We start from the raw sequence: 27947 nt of genomic DNA, 5'->3' as shown, positions 1-27947 counted from the left end.
GGGGAGAATCAAGACGCAGAATAGAACATAGTTTGAGCAAAGCAAAGCATTACGCGAGGGTTTTAATATTTTTTCTACAGGAAAACTCTCTCTACAGTCGTTGCAGTTCAGCCATGTCGACCATGTTGGTAAGCATTTTTAGTTTCCACTTGTTTACTGAAATGCTTGAAACATGGCATTAAAATGTGTGTAACTGTATACGCAGCAACCACAAATAATTTTGCTCAAAGAAGGAACAGATACATCCCAAGGGAAAGCCCAGTTGATCAGCAACATAAATGCGTGCACGGCGGTGGTTGATACGGTGCGGACGACGCTGGGACCTCGCGGCATGGACAAACTTATTCACGATGATCGGGGCTCCATCACTATTTCTAATGACGGGGCAACTATCATGAAGCTTCTTGACATTGTTCACCCTGCTGCAAAAATCCTTGTAGACATTGCCAAATCTCAGGATTCAGAGGTAACTTAATTGCCAAAACATTGTTGTGAAGGATTTTTAATATTTGTGGGGTTTATCCCCGTTTTTAAGTAACGACATCCATCAGTAAGCATTCACTCTGCATTTTTCCATGTTGTGTTTTGGTCATGATTCCAAGCTGAGAGGACTACTTAGCGTAATTTTCTTTTATGCAATCACAAGCAGTATGTCTCCTTTCCTACCCCTTTAAATTTGATAGTTTTCTTAAATTTGATAGTTTTCTCTTTTTGACGACCATGAGCAAAAACCCTTGGATTTGGGAGATTAGACGACAAGAACCCTTATACCTGAAGACAATCTCATCCAGAGGTTGTTAATTTGGTGAATTGTATGTTCTGTCATTCGAGCAAGTATTTGTATGCCGTGCATATGAAATGCTCCATTATTTTAAAACAGAATGATATTCAGTTCCAGCCTGTTTGTGATATTTTTTAACTGTTCAAGCAATAAGCTATTTAGGTACAGTTCAGCACATATTGTTGGGGTTCCATAAACTGCTCAAATAGCGTTCCATAATTCTAAGATAGGGAGGGCAAATCTGGAAGATCTTTGGAAGAAAGCTTAGTTCCTTGGAAGAACACCACATTATGGTCGTGTATCGGTGATTGATATTTTTCAAACCCCTTCTTCCGAGGCCCCTAACAATTGAAGATAACAATTTTGTCTTTTAGTAAGAGGGAGCTTCCGTCATTGATGTGTCACATAACCATCCATTATTTGTTAAGAATCTGTTTCCACCTTTGCTTTAATAGATACCTGCATGTTTCAGTCTTGCCATGTCTTTTTCTTGCATATTGACTTTCCATCACCAAATCAAGTTTGATCTTTCCAAGCCACCCATGCCTTCCAGAATCTCTTCTCCTTCATCCTAGCCTAGCTGTAGATTAATCTCTAGGAGTCATGACACTATACAACTTGCTTGGAGAAACCGCTTTCTTCATCTGAAATGAAATCACCAAAATTAAGTATGTACATGCGAGGGTAGACCCTCAAAAACAAATTTCTTGCCTTGTAGTGGCAACATGGAGTGACAGCATACCAAGTTTGTTACCAACTCTTTGCTTGCAAGAACTACCCAAATGACCAACCCTGTGGCAGGATTAACAGTGGAAATGGAGACCTTAATAGTTGAAAACTTGATAAGAAAACTCGAGAGGAAGAGGATTCTATTTTTTTGAAATTGGCGAATCCAGTTTCATCTGATCTTCACCCAGGAATAAATATCAGGAGAGGGAACGAAAACAGAAATAAGAGTGGCCCACCTCCACTTGTTGACCAAGACTAATAGCAGTATGTTTCTTCTGCAAAAGCAGATTTTGGGCTGGATATATGGTCCCCATGGTGTTCTTGCATGTCCGCAGCAATTTGTTGTTTTAATGCAGCATGTGCAACAATTTGCATTGTTCTGCAGCAAATGCAGCAATTCGTGGTGTTCCCAGAGCAGCTGCAAGAATCTGTAACAGTTTGTGCAGCAGTCGCACAAAGTTATAATACATCATATGGTGCTCCTTTAGTGTGCTGCGTGATGTAAATAACATGATCTCAGATGCCATTATGCTTGTTTGTTGATTAACGGTCGCAGGATGAGATGGAATTATTATCTCAGTAAATCTACTATTGCCAGCTTGACAGGGAGCCTTTTCCAGCTTTTACTCAGCAGTCCAAGATTTAAACCACTGGACATCCAAAAGTAGTACATCTGCACTTAATTTAAAGGATGGACTTTTCTTGAAGCTGTCATGCCTAAGTGGAGTTATGCTTGCTCCCTGACTGGGTGGGGCATCTTGTCGAGAATGATTTTGATCTGAGCTACATGCATGACTACCACCTCTGACAGAAAAGTCATGCCTGTACTGGACAGAGCCGAATCTTTTTTAATTGCATCGGAGAATCGTGCCAGAAAAAATGATTGCTGCTGCATTCCTTAACCAAGATATTCATCTCTTCATAATTTTGAATTTATATTAAGATTGTTTACATATCGGGTGCTCCTTAAGAGCAACAATTACAACTTATTCAAGCTCCTTTCGAGCAATCACACTAGAAACAATAATTGGAAGACCAAGAGTCACAACTTAGAATCCACTTCTTACAAATGAGACGAATACAACCAATAGAAGACCAAGGGTCACAACTTAGAATTCCAAAAAGATGTCCCTCTTGGGATTTGAACCAAGGTGTCTACAATGAGAACTCATTGCTTCAACCAACTAAGCTAACCCCTTGGACTATAATTTTGAATTTATCAAAAAGAAAAAAAAACTCAGTTTGGAATATATATGATCTTGTTTATCTTTTCTTGCTGACCCATAGATTTTCCCTGCATCACACATTTATGGAAAATAAAGAATTTTGCTTATTCATTAAAGCTAAAGCTTTATCCTTATCAACTAGTTTACTGGTAAAACTTAAAATGCTGGAGAGATATTTCTACACAGTTGAATCCCGAAAACAACAGATGCTGGAGAAAAAAACATTTCTATGCAGTTGAATCCAGAAAACAACAGATCAAGTATGCCCAACAAACACAAGTTAAAAATTTAATAAGTGATTAATTTTTATGATGAGGATCTTCAACTCTTTTAATTGGATACCTTCATGTTGAAATACTTTTTGGAATAAATGACTAAGAGGAGCTAGGTTGAGAAGTGTAGGATTATTGTATATTTGGGGGAATCTAACATGTGCTACAGTTGAGAAAACTTAGAGGGACCTGAGATATTGGATCACTGATTGATGCTTTACAAATTTGTATTCATATTTCAGGGCATGAGGCGTCAGGATTGTTGTTGATGGCTGCAGCCTTTATTATTCAGTTACTTTATGCAGCTTCCAGCATTATTGTACCACTTGCTTCACATATTTGGCAAGAAAATAATGTGAATACTGAATAGTTGTATATTACTTGGTTATCTTCCCTCTTAAAGCTTCTTCCTGTGCTTGATCTGAGTGGCCTCTTGTTAGATGCCTTCATTTCTATTCCATCATAGTTGTGATGCTTGATAGAGCTTGCACATATCTTTTTCATTTCTTGAAACATCCCTTTGACAAAGCTTGACCATATTTTATCAGACTTTTTGGTAATCCATAGAATATTGTCTCTTGTGTGACTTTCAAGGCAGAATCAGTCACCGACCTTATGTTGACCTCAACTTGTATGGAGTTGATAGTTTATCTGTTTTAGTTTTCTGTGATTTTGGCATTTAAATCTTCTGTGTTCCTGACACCTCTATAAAATTTCTACATGGATTAGAAAATCCTCATTCATGTCTCAAGTTGGTTTCTAGAATATTGATTGTAAGAGGATTTAACTTTGATAAATTTTGTTTTTTAATAATTAAAAACTGGTGTCATTTTCTTTTTCTTCTTCTTCTTTAATTGTGAATGGTAATCCAATTTAGCTTTGTTTTTCCATCGTTTAACTATGCAGCAAATATTTATTAATGTTCTAAACAAATTTGTAGTTTTCAGGACAATTAAAGTTTAGTTATAAGTGTTTTAACAACTGTTTTAAATCTACAATCTAAACATTACTGTGCATTAATTGATACCCTATATTTAAATTGGTTTTAAAATATAGAATTTTTGTAGGACATTTTGACATTCAGATTCAACATGATTGTGATACGTGACAAGTGATGCCACAACAGCTCTGATAAATTGTAGATATGACATATACATCCACAACCTCTTGCAATTCAGTTAAGCTTGACCCAATCCATAGCCACTGCCATGAAAGCTCCAATATGATCTTAAATCCTTTGATTGTTTGTAAATTTTAGGGCTTTTGTTTCCAAATCTGGTATTATGAACATAAGAGCTTAATATGGGTTTTCTAAATACAGTTACAATGTATTTTGAAAATAATCTCTTTATTTCAACTCTGAATCCTTAATACTCCAGAAAGAATGCCAAGACTTGCATTGAAGCCCATGAACACCAAGAAGGCATGCAGATGTGGATGCCCATACCTATTGGCCTCTTCAAATGACATGCATGAAATTTTGCTGATGTATGTTGAGCTGTACTTGAAAGGTACTAGACTAAGATACCAATGACCAACTAGTCTTTAGTTATAATTGCATCAGGCCTCGTGGTTTGAAAACCCTAGTCACTACATTAATCGTGGAACTTCCTTTGTTATCTTGGTTGTAAGTGCACATAGTGCATAAAGGGACCCCTTACAGGAAGTTACATTGTTAGGATTGTGTATTAGTGGTGTAAGTGACATGCTTGGAGGTAGGTGAGATGAATGTGAAAAATGTTGCTAGTTTGGGACTTAAAGAGGTTTGGAATGATGAGGAAAGGAGAGTAAGTTTGAACAAAAAATCTTGAAGAGAGAAATCGCAAGACATGTCAGGATTCAGGGAAGAATCACACATGGTAAGATGTTTTAGGTAAGCTTATAGCCTGATACCCACCAGTCTGAGGCAAATACATCCTTGGACCTAGACCTAGACACGTTTGGGACAGTTATGGGATCTGCACAAGAATATTTACAGTTGGAAACGTAGGCTTTATGCATTTTATGTATCACACTGACAAATATTTGACAGAAATATATTCCTATTAAACGTCCCTATTCACTTGGTTTTAAATCTCTCTTGCACTTTTGAATTTGTGTTTATTATGTCACTCTCTTTTTATGCTAACTAGATGATATGATTATACATGAAGTCCTTGATATTACCTTTAAAAGTAATTGGATCTGTACAAGCATACTTGCCTTTGGAAACATGAGCTTTCTGCATTTTATGTATCATTCTGGCAAATATTTAACAGAAGTAATTCCTATTAAAAATCCTCATTCACTTGGTTTTTCATCTCTCTTACACTTTAGAATTTGTTTTTATAATGTCTTTCTATTATTTTGATAACTAGGTGACATGGTAATGCATGAAGTCCTTGATAGTACCTTTAAAAGCGATAGAATTTATCTTCCTTATGCTGGAACTAACACTTGCTTGGTATTTTTATTATTCCATTTGTTGAGATTATGTTTGTATTTAAGTAGCGATAGAATTTATCTTCCTTATGCTGGAACTAACATTTGCTTGGTATTTTTATTTTTCTTTGGATTTAAGTAGTGGTAATTAGTGCGCTCTTCCTATATCTTGAGATAATAATATTGAAAACTAGCACACACATTTTGAGATGCTAAGTAATGTTGAAAGTTACTTCATTGTGCTTTAGGTTGGCCTTGAAATTGTGGGATCTTTGTGATTAAAATTGATTGTCTGACGGAGATGAGACTGTTAATGGAGACAACAGATTTTTTAATTTTTGCTCTTTGGTTTAGATATATTGGGGATCACAAGCCTTATTACAGTTGGGTCCCTGGCTTTGGTATTGACATTCATATCCAATTTTTTGAGCATTATGCGTATCCAACACTCCTTTAAACAAAGATTTGAAAACTTTTGATTATGTAATGGATGTTACCATGTGCCATCATTGCAAAACTTTCTTTATAAACATTTTTTTTTATTATTTTTTTATGGGTTCTATTGTGGCCACCTGCTCAAAACATTACTAGAAGAATCATTCAATAGAGTGCAGAAAAAGATTGGCAAGAGCAATCTAATTGAGTGTATTCACAACAGGGAAATGTGAGCAAACCAGAACACTACGAAGCCACCTAGAATCCATACCCAAAAAATTAGCTAACAACCATTGCACTAAACCCCAGTAAATAATTTTCTGATAAACCCCAGTGCGATAAACCCCAACAAGTATGAGTCATCTTCATCTATCATACACTCTGTTATGAACACCCTGGAAATTGCCACAACCTTGGTCTGCATCAGCCAATCAGAGTCTTGCACTCCATCCAATCTTATGCCTTTGATGATTTCTGGTCATTGCATGGGCTACTGTAGGTCATGTTCTATTTACCAGCTCAATAAACTTTTGCTATGGAAGTCACTAGGTACTTAATTACCAGACATTAATTTTAAGACAATTTGTAAAAATTGCCAATCAATATCAAGGGCAAGGATTTCATTCCTCACTTGAGCTCATGATCAACTGAACCACCTGAGGTCTGGAGCACACACCCTTTATCTCAGAGAGGACCCTCCAGGATATCATCTCTCCATGCTAGAAGTCGATCCAGGCTAAGGTGCAACTTTGCATTTTGCTTGAATTCTATTAATATTATTGCTTGAGAATGCAACATTCCATTATGTGCAATACCTTCTAAGCCTTTTTTCCTAGAATGGATCATACCATTTTCAGCAGAGCCACATTAGGGGTAGTGAATATTCCCGGGAGACAGCCACACATACCATATTGATACAGACTTTGATGCCAGGCATAAAATGGTAGCTCACTAAGCAGTTGGAAGAACTCAACTAGCAGCCAGTTAAATACCAAAATTCCCCTAGCATTATTATATGATATGCCACAAGCTTGCTAGGTTGAAACTTGTGTGCGACTGGTACATCCAACAGAGTTTATCCGGCTTCATCAACTATGTTGGCTTTAAATGGGATCATCTTCAAATCATGGGGGACAGTCCTTTTCAATGAGCTTAGCAGTCCCTTACCATTTTGATATTCATGGCTTTCCAAAGAAAGAAACATAAGTCTGTTCGATTCTGTGGTCAGCCAATAGGTCTGCAACTTTGTTTTGTTCTCTATAGCAATTTCAAGTCTCAACTGAACCAAATTTGTTCATCCATATTAGGATTTCGTCCAGAACAGAGTTAAGTTTACAGTTCGTGCAATGAGCCTTCTTTGAGGCATTAATGACAACCATTGAATTACCTTCCACTGTAATATTATGGTATCCTTTAGAGTATACGAGCATTAGCCCAGCTAGAAGTGCCTCCCTCTCCTCCTTTTTACCAGTTTTGATGCCAATATCATGGGCGCCCCCAATCAAGAAACTAGGTGAAGTAATTTTGAACACATGAAAGACACTTGATGGACTGGGTTACAGTGGGAAGCACTGTCAAAATTAAGCTTCCCCCTTGCATTACGACTATCTATTTTTTTCCTTCATACATGTTGGTAACAAGAGCTTTCTAAGAAAGCTGCTGATCCTTCTAGATGGCTACTGTTGAATTCCCACTGACATAAGATATCTTGCATTTTACAGCCGCATCTGCTATGGTGATCTTTAATCATAAATGTTTGTGCTCAAAGGAAAGTTAGTAGCTCTCTTTTTTGTGTAGCCTTTAGTCCTTTGGTTTCATTTTTCCCGATTGCCACATTTATTTGCATGGATGAAATGAAAAATGTTGCGTTTTATATTCTTGAATCTTTTTGAAAATACAATTATATTGAAATCCAAGGAGTGGTCCAGTTATCCCTTTTTCGTGTGTCAGAGTTGAATATATTGCTGTTTGCTTATGAGAATTCTGGATAGAGTTGGTTCTTGATATTTGTAAAGTTAAACTGTTGATTATATGATTTCCTTATGATCAGGTTGGTGATGGAACTACAACTGTTGTACTTCTTGCGGGAGAGTTCCTTAAAGAGGCAAAGCCTTTTATAGAAGAGGGTGTACATCCTCAAAGCCTTATTCGGAGTTATCGGACAGCAGCTTATTTGGTTTGTATTATTATGTGCTTTCTTATTTCTATTTTCTCAGAAATGTGCTGCTGAAATTAATATGTTGTAATGAATTTATATTTCTAATCAAAAGAAGTATGTTATGCAGGCTATTAACAAAGTTAAAGAATCTTCTATCAGTATAGAAGGAAAAAGTCTTGAGGAAAAGAAAGGCCTCCTGGAGAAATGTGCTGCTACTACACTCTCATCTAAACTTATTGGAGGAGAAAAGGAATTCTTTGCCAAGATGGTTGTTGATTCTGTAATTTCAATTGGTCAAGAAGATCGATTAAATATGATAGGCATAAAAAAGGTAGGTAGATAATTACTGTTTTAACCGTTTAGGAAAAACATAAGAGCAGCATTACATGAATGATAGTATGTATGTCAAGAATGGGGATTGTTGCCACTTTGGGCCCAAGCAAGAACAGCTAGCATATTTGATTGCACCTCAGAATTAACATTCACTACACATGTAAAACTTTAAAGCTTGTACCTTAACACATAGGAAATCGGTACCTGTATATAAGTATCATGTGAATGATGTTCCTATTTTTGATATGTATTGCACATAACTAAGATGAATATGTAATAGAAGAGCTTAGAGTTGAATCTGTAGCCTGACAAGCAGGAAGTATCTCATGAATGATGTTCCCATGTATGATTTGTAGTGTACAAAATTAAGATGATTATATATCTTGGAATGGAACAACTTAGAGTGAAATCTATAGTTCTGACAATTAGGGAGTATTTTTTGTAGTATGACAAGTTATAGTGGTTTAACAGGATTCAATTATGTAGTTCCTCAGTCAAACTCATTGACACATTCATGAGCAGTGGTTCACATGAATATAGCACTTATAATTATCAACAGTCTGCTTAGGACTCGCTGCATCTAGATGATGCTTATAGGAGTGAACCATCAGGACTTTCTAGGTTGCCACACATTGTAGTACCAGAAATTACTTGCAAGAAAAGAAAATGCCAATAAAAACCGAAATAACTTTCATTTCCTATGAACATGAAAAGTAAGTTACCATTAACAATCCAAAATAAGTCATTACTTGCTTTTGACATGTCAACTGAATCTAACCAAATCCATAAATTTTCCAAGGGAAGTAAAACATTATAGAATATTGAATATGATATAAATGAATTAACTAACAAGAAAAGAACCTGTATATGCTGTCCCTTTTCATTTTTTCCTTCTTTAGCTTACATCCATCATTGGCAAAAGAGTATCATCAGGGGTTTTTACCACCCAACCATCTTTTGATCATGACAAATAGTCACCTGTACAACTTCTAGTTGAAGTAGTGTTGATGTGTGTTTTATGATTGATCAATAGTAGAACAAATATTGAGATATCCTATACTCTCTTGATCAAAATCATGTGTATGCTAAGATTGTGAAAGATCATACTTTATGTCAGTTCTTGACTACAGATAAGCTCTCTGGTTGATATGATATACTAATATCACAGGGACCGTATGTAATTTTCTCAAGTCGACTTCAAGCAATACTGGCTATGGGAGCTTTCAAATGATATCGCAATGAGATTACGTTGTTGGGGTTTTTGGCAATATGTAGAAAGAAAAGGGTAGTGGGGTCTAGGAATTCTGTTTTAATTTGAACAATTTGAAAGATGAATGTTGTTAAAATGAAATCTATCAAATTTTGCTTCACCAAATTCAGCTGCACAAAGCTAGTGCAATCTTCAAGGGTTGTTAAAATAGTTTTTATATCCTAGTGAACACCATAAAAACAATGTGCATAAAAAATAGAAGTGAAAAATCCACATAATGACTCAGATCCAACCTGACACCGTGCTTAAGAATCACCTAAGAACAAAAGGTATGAGCAAGCCGGTTTTACCATAACAACATTACAATTGCAATTATCTAAGCACTTGAAAACAAATCTAATCTAAGCAAGGGAACAGAGAGAACGTGAAAGCACTGAGATACATCAAGAAATCACCAAACTTCAATGACAGCTTGATCATCTCAATAGCTCACTGGCAACAATTTCAAAATTCTGTCGTTTACAAATTTGAAGTGAGGCCTTTATATAGTTCTCAAATTACAATGAGCAACTTGTATCAAATTTTAAGCTGAGAGAATCTACATTTAGTGAGAGGGTCTGCACAGACCAACCAAAAGAAAGTGAGTTCCTTAGTGGGGTAATAAATGCTCACTATGTTAGCCCATTCAACAGGAGAGTGAGGTGATATGAATGCCATCCATGCATTAAATGCTCCATTGCCAAGAATAGCATTTGTTCCTTGAATACATGGAATCTGGACAACACTGTCTCCGACTCATCTACTTTGACACTTTGTGCCAAAATTTGCTTGAACTACAAAACAGTCATTTTTCATTTGCACTTGCAAATGGTTTCCCAATCTGACATTGAGTCTTGGGACATGTGCATGACATTTGAGAATATGGAAAAGGTCTCGAAGTCATCCTTCAAAAAGAAATTAATAAATATGCTCATCTTTTTGATAAATATTCTCATCATTCCATGTCTCACTTTCTTTGCAATTTATCCTGGAAAGGACGGTTAATGCCATTTGATATTTCAGTTCCAAGTCTTCAGCAAATTTATCTTCTGCTTTCTGAATTTCCTCCATCTAAGCCTCTGCTATTTGGGAAATTTGTCTCATTTTCTCAATACCTTCCAATGGCTCAGCTAAAAGAGCTGTAGGAGGAACAAAGGGCTGACTTTCTTTCAGTATTGGAAGAGATAAGTTGTTCAGATATTCACACAAAGCCCTGTTCACACGTTTCACCTTTTGGTAATTTTCCTCCTACCTCATTTTCTCTTTTATCGCTTGGACAGTCACTAGAGGTATGTCCTAAATCCATTTCTGTCACCATGTACTTGTTGGTAGCGATCTGTTCCTTAGTTATTCAACTGTAAGAATTGCAATTTGTAGAGTCATGGATCTAGATTCACCCCTGATGAACTTTGCATACTTTTTCACTTTTCCCTTATCTTCTGGCCTGTTGACTCAGTCCAAGGTTTATTATAATTCCAATGCAAGGTCAATTTCCTTTTCATAATTCCTTTGCAACCTTTGTCTTAACCAAATCTGGAATGGCAACACCGTGATTATGGACTGACAGCTATTCTTTTCCCTTCACCATCCTTTCATTAATTTCTTTTTGGGCTATGAGACTTTCTGCTGTTGGGACAGGAATTTCTATGGTAGGAACTTCCATCTTTGTCGTAGGAACTTCCATTTCTATCAATTCTTGTCCTATGTGGCCCCAAGGCTTTCCTCCATGGCAATCTCTTGCTCTCTGTCCCTTCAGCAGATTCCTTGATAAGCATTGATACTCTCTCTATCTTGCACTGGCGTAGTCATCTGATTTTCCTGTGACATCCTTCTCCTACTTATTCCAACCTCTCACCTTGTGGAAGGATCAATCTCTGGTGGAATTTCTTGTTCTTTGATTTTAACTTCCAGTGTTTGCCTTGGTCTATCATCTTGCAATATCTGATGTCTAATCAATATATAAGTCAAGCTATCTTTAGTCAGGTTCAATATGCCAATTTGACCTTGTTCAGTATGCCAATTTGACATTCAACCTACAATTTTGTAAATTTCAGTGTTACACGGGGACTCGCACACCACTCTCAAACCTCGGAGTACCCGTCCCCGAGACGTCCTTGCACTAGGTACTCACGTACCCAAGTACCTCCACCTCCACCATTCAGCAATCATGTTGCCGCTAGTATGGGGACTTCGATTTCTATTTGACTTTTGTTTTTTGAATGTTACTATTGGATATGTAATATGTTACTATGTTGAATGTTCAATGTTTCTAGTTCATGTTGCAATTTGGCTATGTTCAAGTATTTTAATTTGGTATGTTCTATTGAAACATCATTTCATAACAAGCATTTCAAGTTCTATATGTATACTATACAACACTCCTCCTTGCCTCGTCCTCCCCTTGCCACCGTCCCCTAACCATCACCCTGCTGTCTCGAAAATGAGGCCCATTTTCCCTTGTCTTGGAAACTTGTTCCACCATCTTGTCGTCCTGATGTACCCTAGTACTAGTGTAACATTGGTAAAATTGAAGACTCATCTTGATATTGAATCAAGATTCAATATTTCCTTCTTGGACCAATCATACAATTGGATGATCTTCTCCTCTTCCGCTACATATCCAAATTGGATCACATTTGTATCTTCTTCCACTTGGTCTGACACTTCGATGATTTTGCATGTCCTGATCATGTTGGGTGGCAATCTGGGAAACAACCTCCTTTTGACCTCATACTCATCTGCAACATTGCCTGATGAAGGTACAGCTCTGATACCACTAATGAAGTACTGCTCTGATACCACTAATGTAAGTACGCTCTGATACCACTTGATGAAGGGCCACACCACCCTTACCAAATCACAACCAAGAATGCAACAATTTGAAGACAATTTTATTATACTTGAAAATCCAATAGCAATTACAATAACATTTCTCCAAGATCTCTCAAGATCCAATCCAAGCCTAAGCTAGTCCAGATCCACACTCTGGTAGAAACCTCTGAGATCTCAACTTGTGCTCGCAAGCCACCAAGCAACCTCCTTGCTTCTAAACCGTAGTCACTAGCTCTTCTCACAAACTTAATCCAAGATTCAAGTGTAAACTGCCTCACATTCGGCGCTCTGTCTACACACTCACAACTCCATCACAATCCTGCTGTAAACTGCCTCACATTCAACGCTCTGTCCACAGTCTCAAGAAAACTCACTCTTCACTTTCTCCTCTTTCTCTTTCACACCTTGAAGCCTTCACCTTCCCAAGCTTCCACTTCTCAAGCTTCTCCTTGAGCTTCTACTCCTCAAGCTTCCCTTTGAGCTTGATTTAGAAATGCTCATATGCCTTGCTTAAATAGGCACTTACCACCCCATGCATGACTTATCCACAACCTTCTAGAATTCCTCCACAACCTTCTACAACTTCCACAACCTTCTACAATATCTACAACTTTCTACAATATTCATAACTTTCTAGAATTCTTCCCACACACCTCCATAAATGGAATGTCAACCATTTATTTTTTAATTTTTTTCTATTATGCCACCTATGCACCTCGAAAATAGAAATTTCTCCTTTCCTTTCTTTTCTCCTTTTTCCCCTTTTTTTATTTTTTTATTATTTCTCCTCTAATTTTCGTCACTTTCTCTCTCCTTCACAAAATTTTTTTTTTCAAAATTTTTTTTTTTCCAATAATTTTCCCATGCAAGATGCTCTTGCATCAGACTCCCCCGGTAGATAGAAAAGTGTGTCCCACACTTTGACGCCAAAAGTAAGATCTACCACCATTTTCATCTTCACCAAAGGCTTCCACCTCAATAGGGACAACAAAACCACCATGCAAATCCTCCACATCTGCATTACTCTATCAAACACCAGAATCTCAACCATCCAATCAGCGTGCTCACTCCCAGGAACAAACTAAACATAATGTTGCATTAGCAAACTCCCATTCACATCAACAACTAGTGCATCCATACTAGCAATAACAAACTCCACATCAACAACCACATGTAGATTTCCATCAACACATGCCAAACTCTCAACACTAGCAACCTCATTGCTCACAACAAGATGCTCTGCAATACATAACTCACCTCCAACAACAATCGGATCATCCACGACCGAGTGCTCCACAATCTCCATGTCAGATTCAACCAATTGATCATGAAAACCAACCTCTGTCCCAACATCAACAACATTAGGAATATCTTCAGCAACAACCTCTAGTTGCTCTGCAGGTTCTGCATTAGACTCAACAAACTGATCAGCAAAACCAACCTCTTCCACCTTGACCTTCTTAGCTTGATCAGCCAATCTAGCATCCAACCGAGCAAACATCTTAGAAAAATTCCTCTCCACTATATCATGGATTTTCGCAATCATCTTAGGGTCCAATCCTCTTAGAGCCATCTCCCAAAATCTTCGTAAACCCTCTGCAACAAATCCTTCCCACGCTCCTTGTGACAACCAAATTGTTTGCAAGTCAGATCGCAACCTGCCACCTCGCATGAACAATCAAGAACCACATCACAAGTCTAGGACAACGGATTTGCAATCCACAAGCTCTCCACAATCATGCCTCAACAAGTTCAGTCTTCCATCTCCGCATCAATCCATCAATCTGCATGTCCTCCCAAGGTCTTAGTGCAAACTGCCTCAGCTTTGGCGATCTGTTTACACGCTCAGGAAATCCCACCTTAATAAACTTCACCTAACCAAGGTCCTGATACAAGCTGCCTCACACTTTGGCGATTTGCTTGTACACTCAGGAACTCCTGCTCTGATAAACTGCACCCAACCAAGGTCTTGGTACAAACTGCCTCACACTTCGGCGATCTGCTTGTACACTCAGGAACTCCTGCTCTGATACCACTGATGAAGGTACAACTCTGATACCACTAATGAAGTACTGCTCTGATACCACTAATGTAAGTACGCTCTGATTCCACTTGATGAAGGGCCACACCACCTTTACCAAATCACAACCAAGAATGCAACAATTTGAAGACAATTTTATTATACTTGAAAATCCAATAGCAATTACAATAACATTTCTCCAAGATCTCTCAAGATCCAATCCAAGCCTAAGCTAGTCCAGATCCACACTCTGGTAGAAACCTCTGAGATCTCAACTTGTGCTCGCAAGCCACCAAGCAACCTCCTTGTTTCTAAATCGCAGTCACTAGCTCTTCTCACAAACTTAATCCAAGATCCAAGTGTAAACTGCCTCACATTTGGCGCTCTGTCTACACACTCACAACTCCATCACAATCCTGCTGTAAACTGCCTCACATTCAGTGCTCTGTCCACAGTCTCAGGAAAACTCACTCTTCACTTTCTCCTCTTTCTCTTTCACACCTTGAAGCCTTCACCTTTCCAAGCTTCCACTTCTCAAGCTTCTCCTTGAGCTTCTACTCCTCAAGCTTCCCCTTGAGCTTGATTTATAAATGCTCATATGCCTTGCTTAAATAGGCACTTACCACCCCATGTATGACTTATCCACAACTTTCTAGAGTTCCTCCACAACCTTCTACAATATCTACAACTTTCTACAATATTCATAACTTTCTAGAATTCTTCCCACACACCTCGATAAATGGAATGTCAACCATTTTTTTTTTTTTTGTTCAAATTTTTTTTTTCAAATTTTTTTTTTTTTTCCAATAATTTTCCCATGCAAGATGCTTCTGCATCATTGCCCTAGAAATCTTCAAGGTGAACCTTGTGTTGGTATTTGAGACCAGCCACCACTTTGGTTCTATTGTAGGGATCGTAATCTAGTCTTGCTGGGTAAAATGCCAAAAATAGTTAATGTGGCTCATTTGCTGATTTTTCGACTGCTTGTAGGTAGGGACACATCTCATCTTCATCTCCTATGGCGATAGGGATTTCAAGTCCCAACTTTTTCCTTTTCTGGATCGTCATATGTTGTGAGTTATGTGGTGACTTCTAGCAGAACTATCTTGTTAGTCAGATATCATGAAAGTCTATGTGGCTATGAAGAAAATATTACAATAATAGATAGTGTCTATGATCTCTGTTTAGTATCTAATGGTTGTCTATTGTAATCTTCTGTAAATATTAGAATGTTTCTAATATTTAGTTTTTTGTTTCTAGAACAAAATGTTTCTATTTTTTACGATTGTTTCTTAAGGAAACATCGTTCAGTCTCTTATATAAATTGATGTCTTGATCACTGTTAATAACAAGCAAATATTTTCCAATTACTTCGTAATATGGTATTAAAGCCAATATTCTAATTTTTTTTCAAAAAATAATTATAATTTCTTGGTTGAAATTATCTGCCTTTTATTTTTGAAATTATTTACATGCATATTTGCTTCCAACTCTCTCTATAGTCTGACTAGGGTTTCCGTTCAGAGATATTTGAATCCGCCGACTTCTGGTTCGGTTCTGCAACCCATTTCTATCCAAATCTGTATGTTTTTTTGCACATTTCTGCCATTTTTTGCGATTTTTTTTTGCAGCAAGGCCGTTTTTGTTCAAAAACCAAATTTTTTTCTACCGGATCATTTTTTTATAGTTTATTGGTGGGCTTTTTGAGATCTTAATTGGGTGGTCGTTTGATTTTTTTGGGTGCCTCGATTTTTGTATCTCAATTTTTTGAGCCAGCCGATCCAAAAGCTGACAACATATTTTTTCTGGGTTTTTGGAGCTCTCTTTTGGGTCACCCTTCAAATTTTTTGGGTCTCTACTTTTTGAGGGTTGCATGTACTTGCATGTTTGTTGCATTTTGTTTGCATGTGCTGCTTCTCGTGTTTTGCCTCCCTTAAAAATTTTGGTGGGTTTTCATAATTTTTTTCCTCAATTTTTTGTTTTTGTTTTTTTGATGGGTTTTCATATTTTTTTCCCTAAAAAGAAATATTTTATGGTTTCTATAAATTTTCCCTTAAAAAATCTTGATTTTGTAATTCACAAAGTTGTGTGGGAGTCCTTTGTGGGTTTGTAATTTTTTCGTCAAAAATTATTTGTTGGGTTTTACATTTTTTCCTAAAAAAATGAAGCTTTGTATTGTCAGGTTTTGATTGGTTTTTTATCTCAAAAATCATGTTGGGTTTTGATTGGTTTTTCATCTCAAAAATCATGTTGGGTTTTGATTGATTTTTCACCTCAAAAATCATGTTGGGTTTTGATTGATTTTTCACTCCAAAAATTGTGTTCGGTTTTTTTGATTTTCTCCTAAAAATCATATCTTCTTGCGGTTTGTTTTGGAGCATTATGCTCATTTGTTAAGTTTTGGAACATTATCTCAAGTACCATCAGTAGTCTTCTCAGCAAACATCCTCTACTCTAGATTCAAAAGGCTCTTGAAAAAAGAACATTCAATGCAACTATTGCCACAAGTATGGGCACATGAAGGTTGAATGTCGGAAATGCTTAGCTGCCCTATCTAAGCAATCTAGTTCACAACTCACAGGGAACAATGTAGAGCCCCTTGAGTAGACATAATTTGTCTTTTATGCTTTTTGACAGCTTCGTGCTTTGGCAACCAACTATAAAGATTGCTCTTGCAAATAATCCTCGAACGAATTCGCATCACTAGGAGGTTGAACAACTTCCGGTAGGGTTTGCTTATTCGGAGAGTCGCTGGTGGAACCTAAATTTCCATCAAGTTGATTATTGGGCATTGGTTCAATGATATTTGTGCAAGTACCTTTTTCTTGAATCATTTCCTTCATCTTGGACTCAGGTACCAAGTAGATTTTGTCTTTGTGGTAAATGATTTCGCTAACCACCTTGTATTTGTCATCTTATACTTGACCATCCAATAGTTGGCACACAAAATTATTCTTGGAGTATTCGACTAACAGATGTGCCCTCCAATCGGCTTGAAACTGAGTCATAGTGTAATCCAAGTCAAAGATCTCCATTCTACCAACAGGTTGGCAGAATCACCAGCTTTGATACTACTGTAATGTTCCTTTCTAGCAATAAACAAGGACATCCTTCATCCGCTCCAAAACTGCACCTTTGGAATTGACTTCTGCTAGGCTTGGAAGTGAAACTGGTGTCCATACAGTTGATGGGGAGGATAGTGATTGTACGGTGGCCATAGGCAAGGCCGTATGGTAGGGAGTGCAGGTAGTAGGATGACAACCAAGTAGGGTCGTACGATGGAAATAGCAAGCTTTACGGTTGGTGATACATGCAATATGATTGGTGGAAGGCCATATGGCAACTAGAGTAGAGATCGAGTGTCTATACGGTGTGACAGAAGGATGCCGTATGGTGATGGTAGATGACTCGCATGGTGAGGGATTGAAGATGGTGCACATGACGAAGGAGATGCAATACAACTTGTTCTTCAGATTCGCTCAAGCTAAGTCCTCCAAAATGGATTGACAACTCAAGGAAATTGTAGAAAGAGACACCAGAGTATATTTTGATAAACACACACACGCACACATATATTCCAAACTAAAATGATGTTTCGGATTTACTAAATCCGAAGCAAAGTAATACAACGGAATAGGGTGAGGGTTGAATCCCACCGAAACTAGAGAAACCAAGTAGGGAAGATCTTTCACTTCCAAAATGGAGAACAATACATAATTCAAACAGGAATTCCTAGTGCAGAGAAATAATCCAAATTGCATACCTACTACTACCTACATGCTGTGCTTAAATACCCTTCAAAGAAACTTTCCGACGGTTTACAAAGATAGCCGACGGCAACACTTTCGGAAACAAAAAAAATAAAAATGGGTCCAAGATATACTAAATCAATTGAAACTACAAATACAAATATTATTAACTTTGGCCCCATATTAATTAATTAAAGTAACTAATTAAAGATCCTTTTATTATATTATCTAAGTTTTGGGACCAGTTTATTAATTAATTAAATTAAATCATTCCATTAAAATTTGGGGTCATGTCAGGCTTTAGCATATTAGCACAATTGTGTGGGCGAGGAAGGATTTTGATATCCCTAGAACTTTCTTGACTGCCACAAAATTGTGCCCTAAGTGTGTTTGGTCTTGAGAGAGGATCCTTTTGTTGCTCATGAGAATTCTTGGATGCTTGTGCTGCATCATTCTTGGGCACATACAAAGGTTAGAAGTCAATGAATTCTCATACTTAACATTTTCCTTTCCCCTCAATCTTAAATCAATGCTTGATCATCTTTGTTATTCTTCTTTTTCATGTTTTCTTCATGCTTACCAGTGCTGGTATTGACCCGCAGTTAGTCATTTCAGCTCATTTCCCAAGTTTTCCAAACTCTGCTCATTGCATTGCATTTCTTTCCAATGTTGGAGCTCGCCCAACGATTGAACATTGTCCCTCTATATAGTTATTAGTCCTGTTCTCATGCTTTTGTAGAAGTGAGCAATGTATTGTGTGCTGGCCTCATTTCAGTACTTTATTCACTTTTTGAACTAGTTTTCTGCCTTGCGATTTTCAAACTGCGTTTTTTTTATTATGTTTCAGAATATCCATTTTCTCATTCCTAGCCAGTGTACAACTGGCTTGCTAAGAATAGGAAGTTCATTTAAAAGTTGAATTAGGGCGATCTGAGGTTACTAAAAATAGATGTCCCTAGAAAGTAGGAACCACTTTAAAACTCCAAATTATAGCATTCTGAGCATTACTAAAAATAGCAAACCCTATAATAAGAACTTCACCAAAGGACCTAAAATTCTACTGGCTCATCTTTGGAAGGGCTTTCAACTCAATTCTCATTGTAAATCACAATTCTCAATCAGAAAAGCAATGAAAATTGGAACATTAAAAGGCATGAAGCAATTCTCTACTCCAAACCTAGCCAAAACCAATTCTCATTTGGAACATAGGGAGGCTTAGGAAATCAACACCAAAACTACATAGGAAAAAAACTAAATAGGGCCAAGCGAACTGAAAAAGTAGGGGGTCACCATTTGCAATGGGGCGATGTGTGGAAAGGTCACAAGAAGTAGTCCAACCCTTCCCAAGGGCACACGAGCATGGTTTCCATTTTCTTGCCAAGCAAGACTTGGTGTAGAAGGTGGAGGGATTGTGTTGGATATTGTAGTTGCGGCTGCTGTAGATGCAGGATATCCACAAAATGGATTTGTGGAAAGGTTTCAGAGGAGTTCCCTATGTGAAGATGGAAGCTGCAGCTTCTTGTATTTGACAAATTATGATAGCAAAAATTCATCTAAATAACGCAATACAATTCTTGACCTAGTATCTCATCTGAACCAACTTATGATGAAAGAATACCTTCTTTATTAGTCACTTGATTTAATTATCATTTGATAAGATCTATAAAGCCTTCAGATATTGCAAAAGTGAACCAGTTGGAAAATTTTATAAGAAGAAAATTAGATTTTTCAGATAATATTCGTATCTGCAAAGTTGCATGGATACAGATACGGATGCAAATATGGGTACTGTGTTGGATATGGATATGGCCTTTTTGAAGATCCCCAATATGGAAATGGCTAGATACAACATTCATAAAACACAAATAGGCCTATATTTAACACAGTTTTCTAAGTTATTAGAGGATATTTTTATTACTTCAAAAGCAATTTAGACATATAATTGCTACATACATAATTATAAGTTGGTTTAAATATTTACAATATTTTAAAAATATAGAGTTGCTTCCTAAGATAACCCAAAAAACTGGCATGCTGAAACAGAAAAAGTTAAAACATTTCATTTGTCTTCCTTATTTCACATAGGTTTTTCTTTATAGTTATACTAACTAAATAAAGTTGCATGATTGAAGTTTGTTTTGATTCAAGGAAGATTTCTGTGAAATCTTTAAAAAGTCAAATCACAAAGTATTTCACACAGTTGAAATATTAAGGATTTTTGGGCACACGGGTTGGGAATCCAATGTACTCGTTATAATACGGATACAGGGATGCATGTGCCCAAGTAGGGGCAGAGGGGATTTGGCAGTCAGGAAACTCAAATAATTAATGCTTATAGGCATTAAAGAGGAGCTTGAGGACAGGTGTATGTTGTCAGAGAATTTGCAGAATGATGTCCTCTTCAAAGATGGTTGTATTTTAGAATTGGAAAATCTTGTTCAGGAGAGGAAAGACATATCACAATAAAACCTATTTCATTTTGGTCTGATACTCCAATGGGGAAGGTTTCCAACTTGATAAATGCATGCTTAAAACATGTTTCCTGAGCTTGATATATACAAAGTAATCGATTAAAATTTTAAAATGGTAGGTTTCTACTTCTCTATTTTTAGTCTTAGATTTGTCAATTTATCTTCTATTTCATTTGTGCACAGAACAATTGTTTGCCAAGGGCCCAAGTGGACAGAATAAAAAAGGAAATCATAATATAGTGTAAAAGTTAAACTATCAATGCCTTGTCATAGTCACATTTGTGGCAAGAATGAAAAAGAAAATCATAACATAGTGTAAAACTAATATGTGCCCATGATAGTTTCCTATCAGTAGAGCTTGTAACATAGCTGCCTCAGAGATGTTCCAAAATTTCTTGAGCATATGAAAGAGGTAGATGAAGCTTTGGTGACCAGGAAGATTTTGTTTAACATCATTGTTCCAGGCTCTATGTTAATTGTACGGGTACGGTACCATAGTATTACAATTTTTTTTCCTTGGGTGGGTAATGTTTGGGTACAGCTATATACTTTTTACCAAAAAAAAAAAAAGATTTTTCTCACAGAATTGTAAATACATTTGATGGTATGATACTTCATCATTGATCAATTATAGTGATAAAGATGAATTGAAATTTTAATGGATAGTTCTTTGAGCAATTTACATGGTGTTTAGAACATTGTTTACTTTTTCCTTGAGTGATTTATTCTCTTACTAATTGCATTTCATGTCATCGATCAATCTGATGTCTTCATGTTGATCCCTTTTTTGTAAGGTTTGAACTCTTTTTTCATAATTATGATCTTGCTAACATACAATTCTGATGTCTGAATTAGCGGTGTTGGTCTAGGGTTATATAAGTGCTTGTATTCTTGGTCAGTTTTGTCATTTTCTTCTGTTTGTTGGTTGAGTTATGGCCTCAATTTTTGTGAGGCCCTTAGCTAATATTTTCTTTTCTTTTACCCTGTTTTTGCTTCTTTTCACTCCTCACGTTTGTAGTATTTTACTAGTGTCTATTAAAGTGTTACGAGTGTTTTTGACAAAGCAACTATGAATTTTGTGTTCTTCATATACTTTTATTTTTGAATTTGCAATTTTTTGAAGGGGTAGTTTATGATTGAATGTGTAAACAAAAATATCCAAGAGCTTGTGGACCAAATAACCAAGAGGAGACACAATTTTGTAAGGGGAGAAGAAGAATAAACTATCAATATTATGAAGATGGCATAAAACCTAATAATTATACAATGAGAGAATGGGAGAGAGCACTCAAGATTGAATGCTGCATGTGAAGAATGAGATGAGCACCTCAAGTAAATAGAGGTGATAAAGGAGTTGCATAAATAAATCCTGAGTCTATGCATGTTGCCTTTCATCCCATGTGTGTGCAAGATGTTGTAATGTCCCAAATTGGAACTAATCTGCTTGCACATAAAACAGCAATTCCAATGTAATACTAAAGTGAACTTAATAATTTGAGATAATGATTAAATACATTAGTTAGTAAATAAGCAGATTATGGTAAGCATTTTGACTAGTTAACTATCTTACAACCAATCGTAGCTTATTTTGGTAGGGAACTCGAAAGGGAGCCAGTAAACTGCTGTGATGGTCCCATCCTTAACCCAAAAATATATAAGTAATCAAGTACTTTTTTGGTTAAGGAGTAGCAGCCCTTGAACATCTATAGCCTGTATAAGTTAGAAAAAGTAGATACATAGCAACTGGATGGTTAGAAGTAGATACGTTATTAGTAGAACACCCATAATCATAAACTCTTATTCATGAGATGATTTTCCTAGTTGCCTTAGAAGGAATAAGGATTACTCCAAGATGATGATCACCTTTCCAAGAAAGATAGTGAGAGGCATGTCAATTATTTCAAGTATGCCTATTTGGCACTAATGGTTGCATATTTACAAAGGAAGATCAGAGACAGCACCTTGTTGCAAGAATGATCAACCTTATCGGACGTAGAAGCATACTCAGAAGTGCATAAGCATATTGGCATAGTAGACACAGCAGCAATAAGTTTAATCAATTTCATGGACTGAAAGATTTCATTAGAAACAGCAAATATATTGCTAAGGGATAATTACAGATCAGACATTGCATGTTATAGGAGTTAAATCAGGCAATTTGTATTGCTGTAAGCAATACATTTGCATCTCCATTGCATAGCAAGCGACATTGTCATTTTTGACATAGCAAGTGATCATTGCACTAAGTGCAAGTAATATCAATTCACTTTAGCATGCATATAATTGCATATATCAGAGATAGCAAGTGACATTGTTCATTGTTATTGTACAGAGTTATCTTCATATTATCCATTACATAGATTTATTAAAATTAGATATTGTAAGTTTATGGAATTGAACCAACTGTCCTATAAATCGTTCTAATAGGGGACATTACAACTGCCCAACCCAACTAAGCCTGAGAGTTTAGCACAATCATCCACTCATGGTAACATTGCCTCTTATTCCTCAAGTGGCAGGAATATCCAACTATGACCATTTCTATCCCTTGTTTGGTCGACTTAGTTTAGGGGAGCCAGTAAACCACATCTCTGTTAGTTATTTTTTTGTGGGAGAATATAAATAAATATAGATTCCTTTTTCACATAATTTTTATAGCAAATACACAAGAAATTACATTTTAGATAATGTCATGCGTATCACAATATTCACTATAATACCAGATGGCTGCATTCTGAAATGCAGATTGCGTGTATCAATACTGATCTGATTGCAGTACTGTGATGCCAGGCTGCTGATGCTGTTTGATCTCCACACATGTGCTTATTAATTTTAGGCTGTATATATAACTTCAGAATCTTCTCTTTATTGGCTTGATACCTGAGAGGAGATCAAACGCTTACTCCATTTAATTCATTTTGTTGATATATCTTTATTTCTGCTCCATACATCTGTAATCTGTATGTGTATGAATGCCATTGATTTGTACATTTCTCCTTTATCTTGACCAGGTCATTTTTATCTGATCTCTTATTTTATTCATCCCTTTTTCTGCCCTGTTCCAATTGATTTAACCTTTTGTTTATATTTCTCATTTGGAGAAAGTTGCACCCCTTCGTCAACACTCCTTTTCCCAAGGGTCACATCTGTTCAAGGCTGAGTGCTGCTCTAAAATTCTCTTCAACCCTCCTTAACACAACCACTTCTATTTTAATCTGATTAATTTATTCAGCCCCTTTTTTATTTTACTCCTGGATGTTCTAATTCAAATTTATTTTGGGTCCACTCTCTAATATTTATTCAATTATCTGGGGTTTGTTATCTATAAATGAGATTTGTCTTTATTACAGTCACGATCTCAGCCTGGGGCATGACAGATGGCAAGGTCCTCATAAAGAGGAATCTACATATTCCGCAAAATTGTAATAAAAGACATTAGTCATTCTCACATGTTGAGATTACTCTAGTTAGACAAAAGACTTGTAGGGATTACTTTGGAATATTCCTACTTGTAACAAAGTAAAATAAATAACATTTACCAAGTAAAGATATTTCCTAACATCCTTTAATCTCCTTTTACTATTTTGCATTTATGTGTACAAACATTTCCTATAAGTCTTTAAGATCAGCTAAAAGCACTTGGTGACCCTACCAAATATTCTGAAGTATAAATTTAAAAGAAATTTAGATGCATTTTATTATTTTTATTGGACCATGGAAAGCTTTGTCACTATTATTATTCAAGATCAAAATTCAGTTATCTATAATAGGGGTTTCAGCTTCATTGCCCATCACACTTCCTTAGAGACTTGAGTTGGAACTAATCACTGCACTAAGGCCAGCAAACCATTGAAATGAACTTTTGACAGTGGTATCAATTTGCCCTAGTAGGGAGGAACAAATGCAACAGCTTATATCCATATTTTTATTGTTAGTTAATCAATCATTTAATTGTTTTTGTTTCTTACTAGTTATACAACAATGTTTAATTTCAAACTAACATTCATGCATTTATGAATCTTGAGTTGTACTATATTTTACAGGTACAGGGAGGTAATATGCGTGACTCATTTTTAGTTAAGGGTGTTGCTTTTAAAAAGACATTTTCATATGCTGGTTTTGAGCAACAACCAAAGAAATTTTTGCATCCCAAACTACTTTTGTTGAATGTTGAGTTGGAGCTTAAATCAGAAAAGGAAAATGCAGAAGTTAGGTAAGTCTGTAGCTGAACAATTAGGCATTTGTACTTCACTACATGTGGCTTTATATGAATTGTGCTGAATTCTATTATTGTTCAATTTGTATATTTTGTAATTGGGAGCTCCTCGCTTTTGCAGGTTGTCTGATCCAACAAAGTATCAATCAATTGTAGATGCAGAGTGGAATATTATATATGATAAATTGGATAAATGTGTGAAAAGTGGGGCAAAAATTATCTTGTCTCGATTGGCAATTGGTGATTTGGCGACTCAAGTATGGCTATAAATGAATCTAGTTATTGCTGGCTTAGAATATTTTTTAGATCATTTTATCAAAACACATTTTTTGGCAGAATTTAAAAGAAATTTATGTTTATTTCTGCAGTATTTTGCCGATCGAGATGTGTTCTGTGCTGGTCGTGTAACAGAGGAGGATCTACAGCGTGTTGCTGCTGCGACAGGGGGATCAGTCCAAACTTCTGTGAACAATATTGTGCCTGAGGTTTGATGGTGTTGTATAAAATCAATGTCTAGTTTAAGTGTCACAAAGTGGACATTTTGTGCTAATCTGCCTTGTTCTGTAGGTGCTCGGAACCTGTGAACTTTTTGAAGAGAAGCAAGTGGGAAATGAGAGATTCAATGTATTCAGTGGGTGCCCATCTGGCTTGACTGCAACTATAGTTTTACGTGGTGGGGCAGATCAGGTACTACTCATCCTTTTTCATATATGGAGAAACTGTTCTACAATTTATTTAGCATTGAAAATTATTTTAATATTTGATATATCAGGTGAAGGTAAGCAATCAATTTAATGTTAATATGTCTGTCAGTTCATTGACGAAGCAGAAAGAAGCTTGCATGATGCTATAATGATAGTTCGAAGAGCTTTGAAGAACTCAACTGTTGTAGCTGGTGGTGGTGCTATTGATGTATGGTATTGTTTCTAGTTTCAATTGTTTCTTTCAATTGTCTCCTGTGTTTTAATGAATGGAAAGTAAATCATGCAAGTTCCATGCTTGAACAATAATTTATAACCCTTTAAACTTTGCTGAGATATGTTTGAGTGCTTGCAGATGGAAATTAGTAGGTATTTGAGACAACATGCACGAACCATAGCAGGGAAGTCACAGCTGTTTATCAACTCCTATGCAAAAGCCCTCGAGGTAAGTGCAGTTACAATTGTGGTATGTACATTAGGGATTTAAGTTTAGATTTCAAGTGGTTCTATTCAATCTCTAGTAATTGAATATTATCATTTTCAGGTTATTCCACGTCAACTTTGTGACAATGCTGGGTTTGATGCGACAGATGTGCTAAATAAGCTCAGACAGAAGCATGCACTCCCTTCTGGTAATTTGTTTACAATGACAAGGCTATGATATTAGTAATGTTTAAAGGGAATGTTCTTGACCTGTGCATTTATTTGTTATCAGGTGAGGGTGCACCTTATGGTGTGGATATAAATACAGGGGGTATAGCTGATTCTCTTGCAAACTTTGTGTGGGAACCTGCCGTTGTAAAGGTATACATTTTTGGTTTGTTACAGATCAGTGTCCATGAACCTGGTTTAGTTCTAGACAGCTAAAAATTTGATGATACCATCATTAAGTTTCGACTCTTAATATATCAATTATTGAATATTGCAGGTAAATGCAATCAATGCTGCCACAGAAGCTGCTTGTCTTATTCTCAGTGTGGATGAAACAATAAAGAATCCAAAGGTGAGGACACGAGTTTTCTTTTTTGAACTTATATTATGTATTATCTTCTGTTATCTTGATAGAGTAATTTATGGAAGCAACTTTTGCATCAGTCTGAAAGTGCTCAAGGAGAAGGAGCTGCAAATGCAATGGCTGGCCGAGGGCGTGGTGGTGGTTTCCCAGGCCGAGGTCGAGGCATGCGCAGGCGATGAGAGCAACAATAGATGAATACCATCCAATTTGTGATACATTCATTTCTAGTGAAGTTGCTTGGAGTCATCGGTTTTCAACCATGCTGAATGGTCAAATGATTTGCATCTCATTTGTCAGATGTGCTCATGGCAAAAATCATGAAATTTTGTATTTGGATGGGTATCATATTTTTACAGGATGGCTTGTGTTGTGATAATTTGCTTATGCCTCTGTTGTTATTACGAGTTTTTGATCGATTCTGTTTGTAGTCATGATGCCATATGCTTCCTTTTGGGACCATTCTCTTTTTTATGTGCCATCCTCTGCACAGAACAATTACTGATTGCATGTAATAGCTTCTCTCAAACTAAAAATGTTGTCATTTATAATTTGCGTAACATCTGCTATTCAACTTTATGTTCAATAGTAGTTTTTGATGACATATAAACTTCATCCTGTATTATATGTTTGATTGTGTTTGCGTGAAGTAAGCATTCTTGCATTGCAGGACTTAATATAGGAAGCATTCCTACTTAGCAGGCTCTTTTTAATTTAAAAATTTAGTTCAGCTGCAGAATTAAGATGAAAAAAGAAAAGCTGCAATTCTTTTGGGGGATAATTTATGCATGGTAGTTGCCTATGCCATGTAGAGGGGTAAGAACAGCTTTTATTATTATAAATTTCTTAGGAATGGCAATGGTGATATACGTGTTCTGTGTTTATTTGGCTACCATGAATGCAGGCATTGGTTATTAACAATCTTTATGGTTGCCAGTTTCTCTGTGTTGGTTTATGATTAATTTTGATTTGGATTGGAAACATGTATTCTCTTTTCTATGTTTTCTATATGTTTACAATTGGGTGTAGATGTTAATGCTTTTAAAAGTTCACACCATTTAACATACCCATGCCTTTTTTCTATTTAGGTTTGGGTCCAAACTTAATAGAATGTGTTAAAGACAATAAGATGAACATATGACATGCTCTTGTGCTAAGTTTGGCGAATACTTCAATTTCTATCTATGCATATATAGTCGTATTCAAACTAATTTTCATACATTTATTATTTCAGTTTGCTTTGATGTTATGAGCTTACCCTCGCAAGTCATTTTTTGATTGATGTGGGTTTGATATGGGTTGATCTTCAAAGTTGCATATTGATGTGCCATGAATCTCAAGG

The 27947-nt window shown here is 36.4% G+C and overlaps 1 protein-coding gene across 1 annotated transcript; it reads left to right on the top strand.

The window, feature by feature from the left end:
• Nucleotides 1-27156, top strand: LOC149571194 (TCP-1/cpn60 chaperonin family protein). The gene is made up of 14 exons (XM_089812770.1): nucleotides 1-128; nucleotides 206-466; nucleotides 7915-8040; nucleotides 8150-8353; nucleotides 24720-24889; nucleotides 25014-25149; nucleotides 25261-25377; nucleotides 25460-25579; nucleotides 25706-25804; nucleotides 25949-26038; nucleotides 26138-26225; nucleotides 26309-26397; nucleotides 26522-26596; nucleotides 26689-27156. Exons 1-14 carry the CDS (start codon nucleotides 114-116, stop codon nucleotides 26785-26787), a joined length of 1689 nt encoding a protein of 562 aa, XP_089668896.1. The 5' UTR covers nucleotides 1-113; the 3' UTR covers nucleotides 26788-27156.
• Nucleotides 27157-27947: the final 791 nt, after the last annotated feature.

The sequence above is a fragment of the Cupressus sempervirens genome, chromosome 2, assembly GCF_028749045.1.
Source record: "Cupressus sempervirens isolate cs-2001-9-10 chromosome 2, ASM2874904v1, whole genome shotgun sequence".
Lineage (NCBI taxonomy): Eukaryota > Viridiplantae > Streptophyta > Pinopsida > Cupressales > Cupressaceae > Cupressus > Cupressus sempervirens.
The sequence above is the reverse complement of the archived record's forward strand: the minus strand, read 5'-3'. Positions and strand labels throughout refer to the sequence as shown.

Excerpts from the sequence above, each read along its gene's own strand:
- LOC149571194 (XM_089812770.1), top strand. Across the intron at positions 25,150-25,260 it reads TTGGTGATTTGGCGACTCAA|TATTTTGCCGATCGAGATGT; the intron begins GTATGGCTATAA and ends TTATTTCTGCAG. Across the intron at positions 26,597-26,688 it reads AAACAATAAAGAATCCAAAG|TCTGAAAGTGCTCAAGGAGA; the intron begins GTGAGGACACGA and ends CTTTTGCATCAG.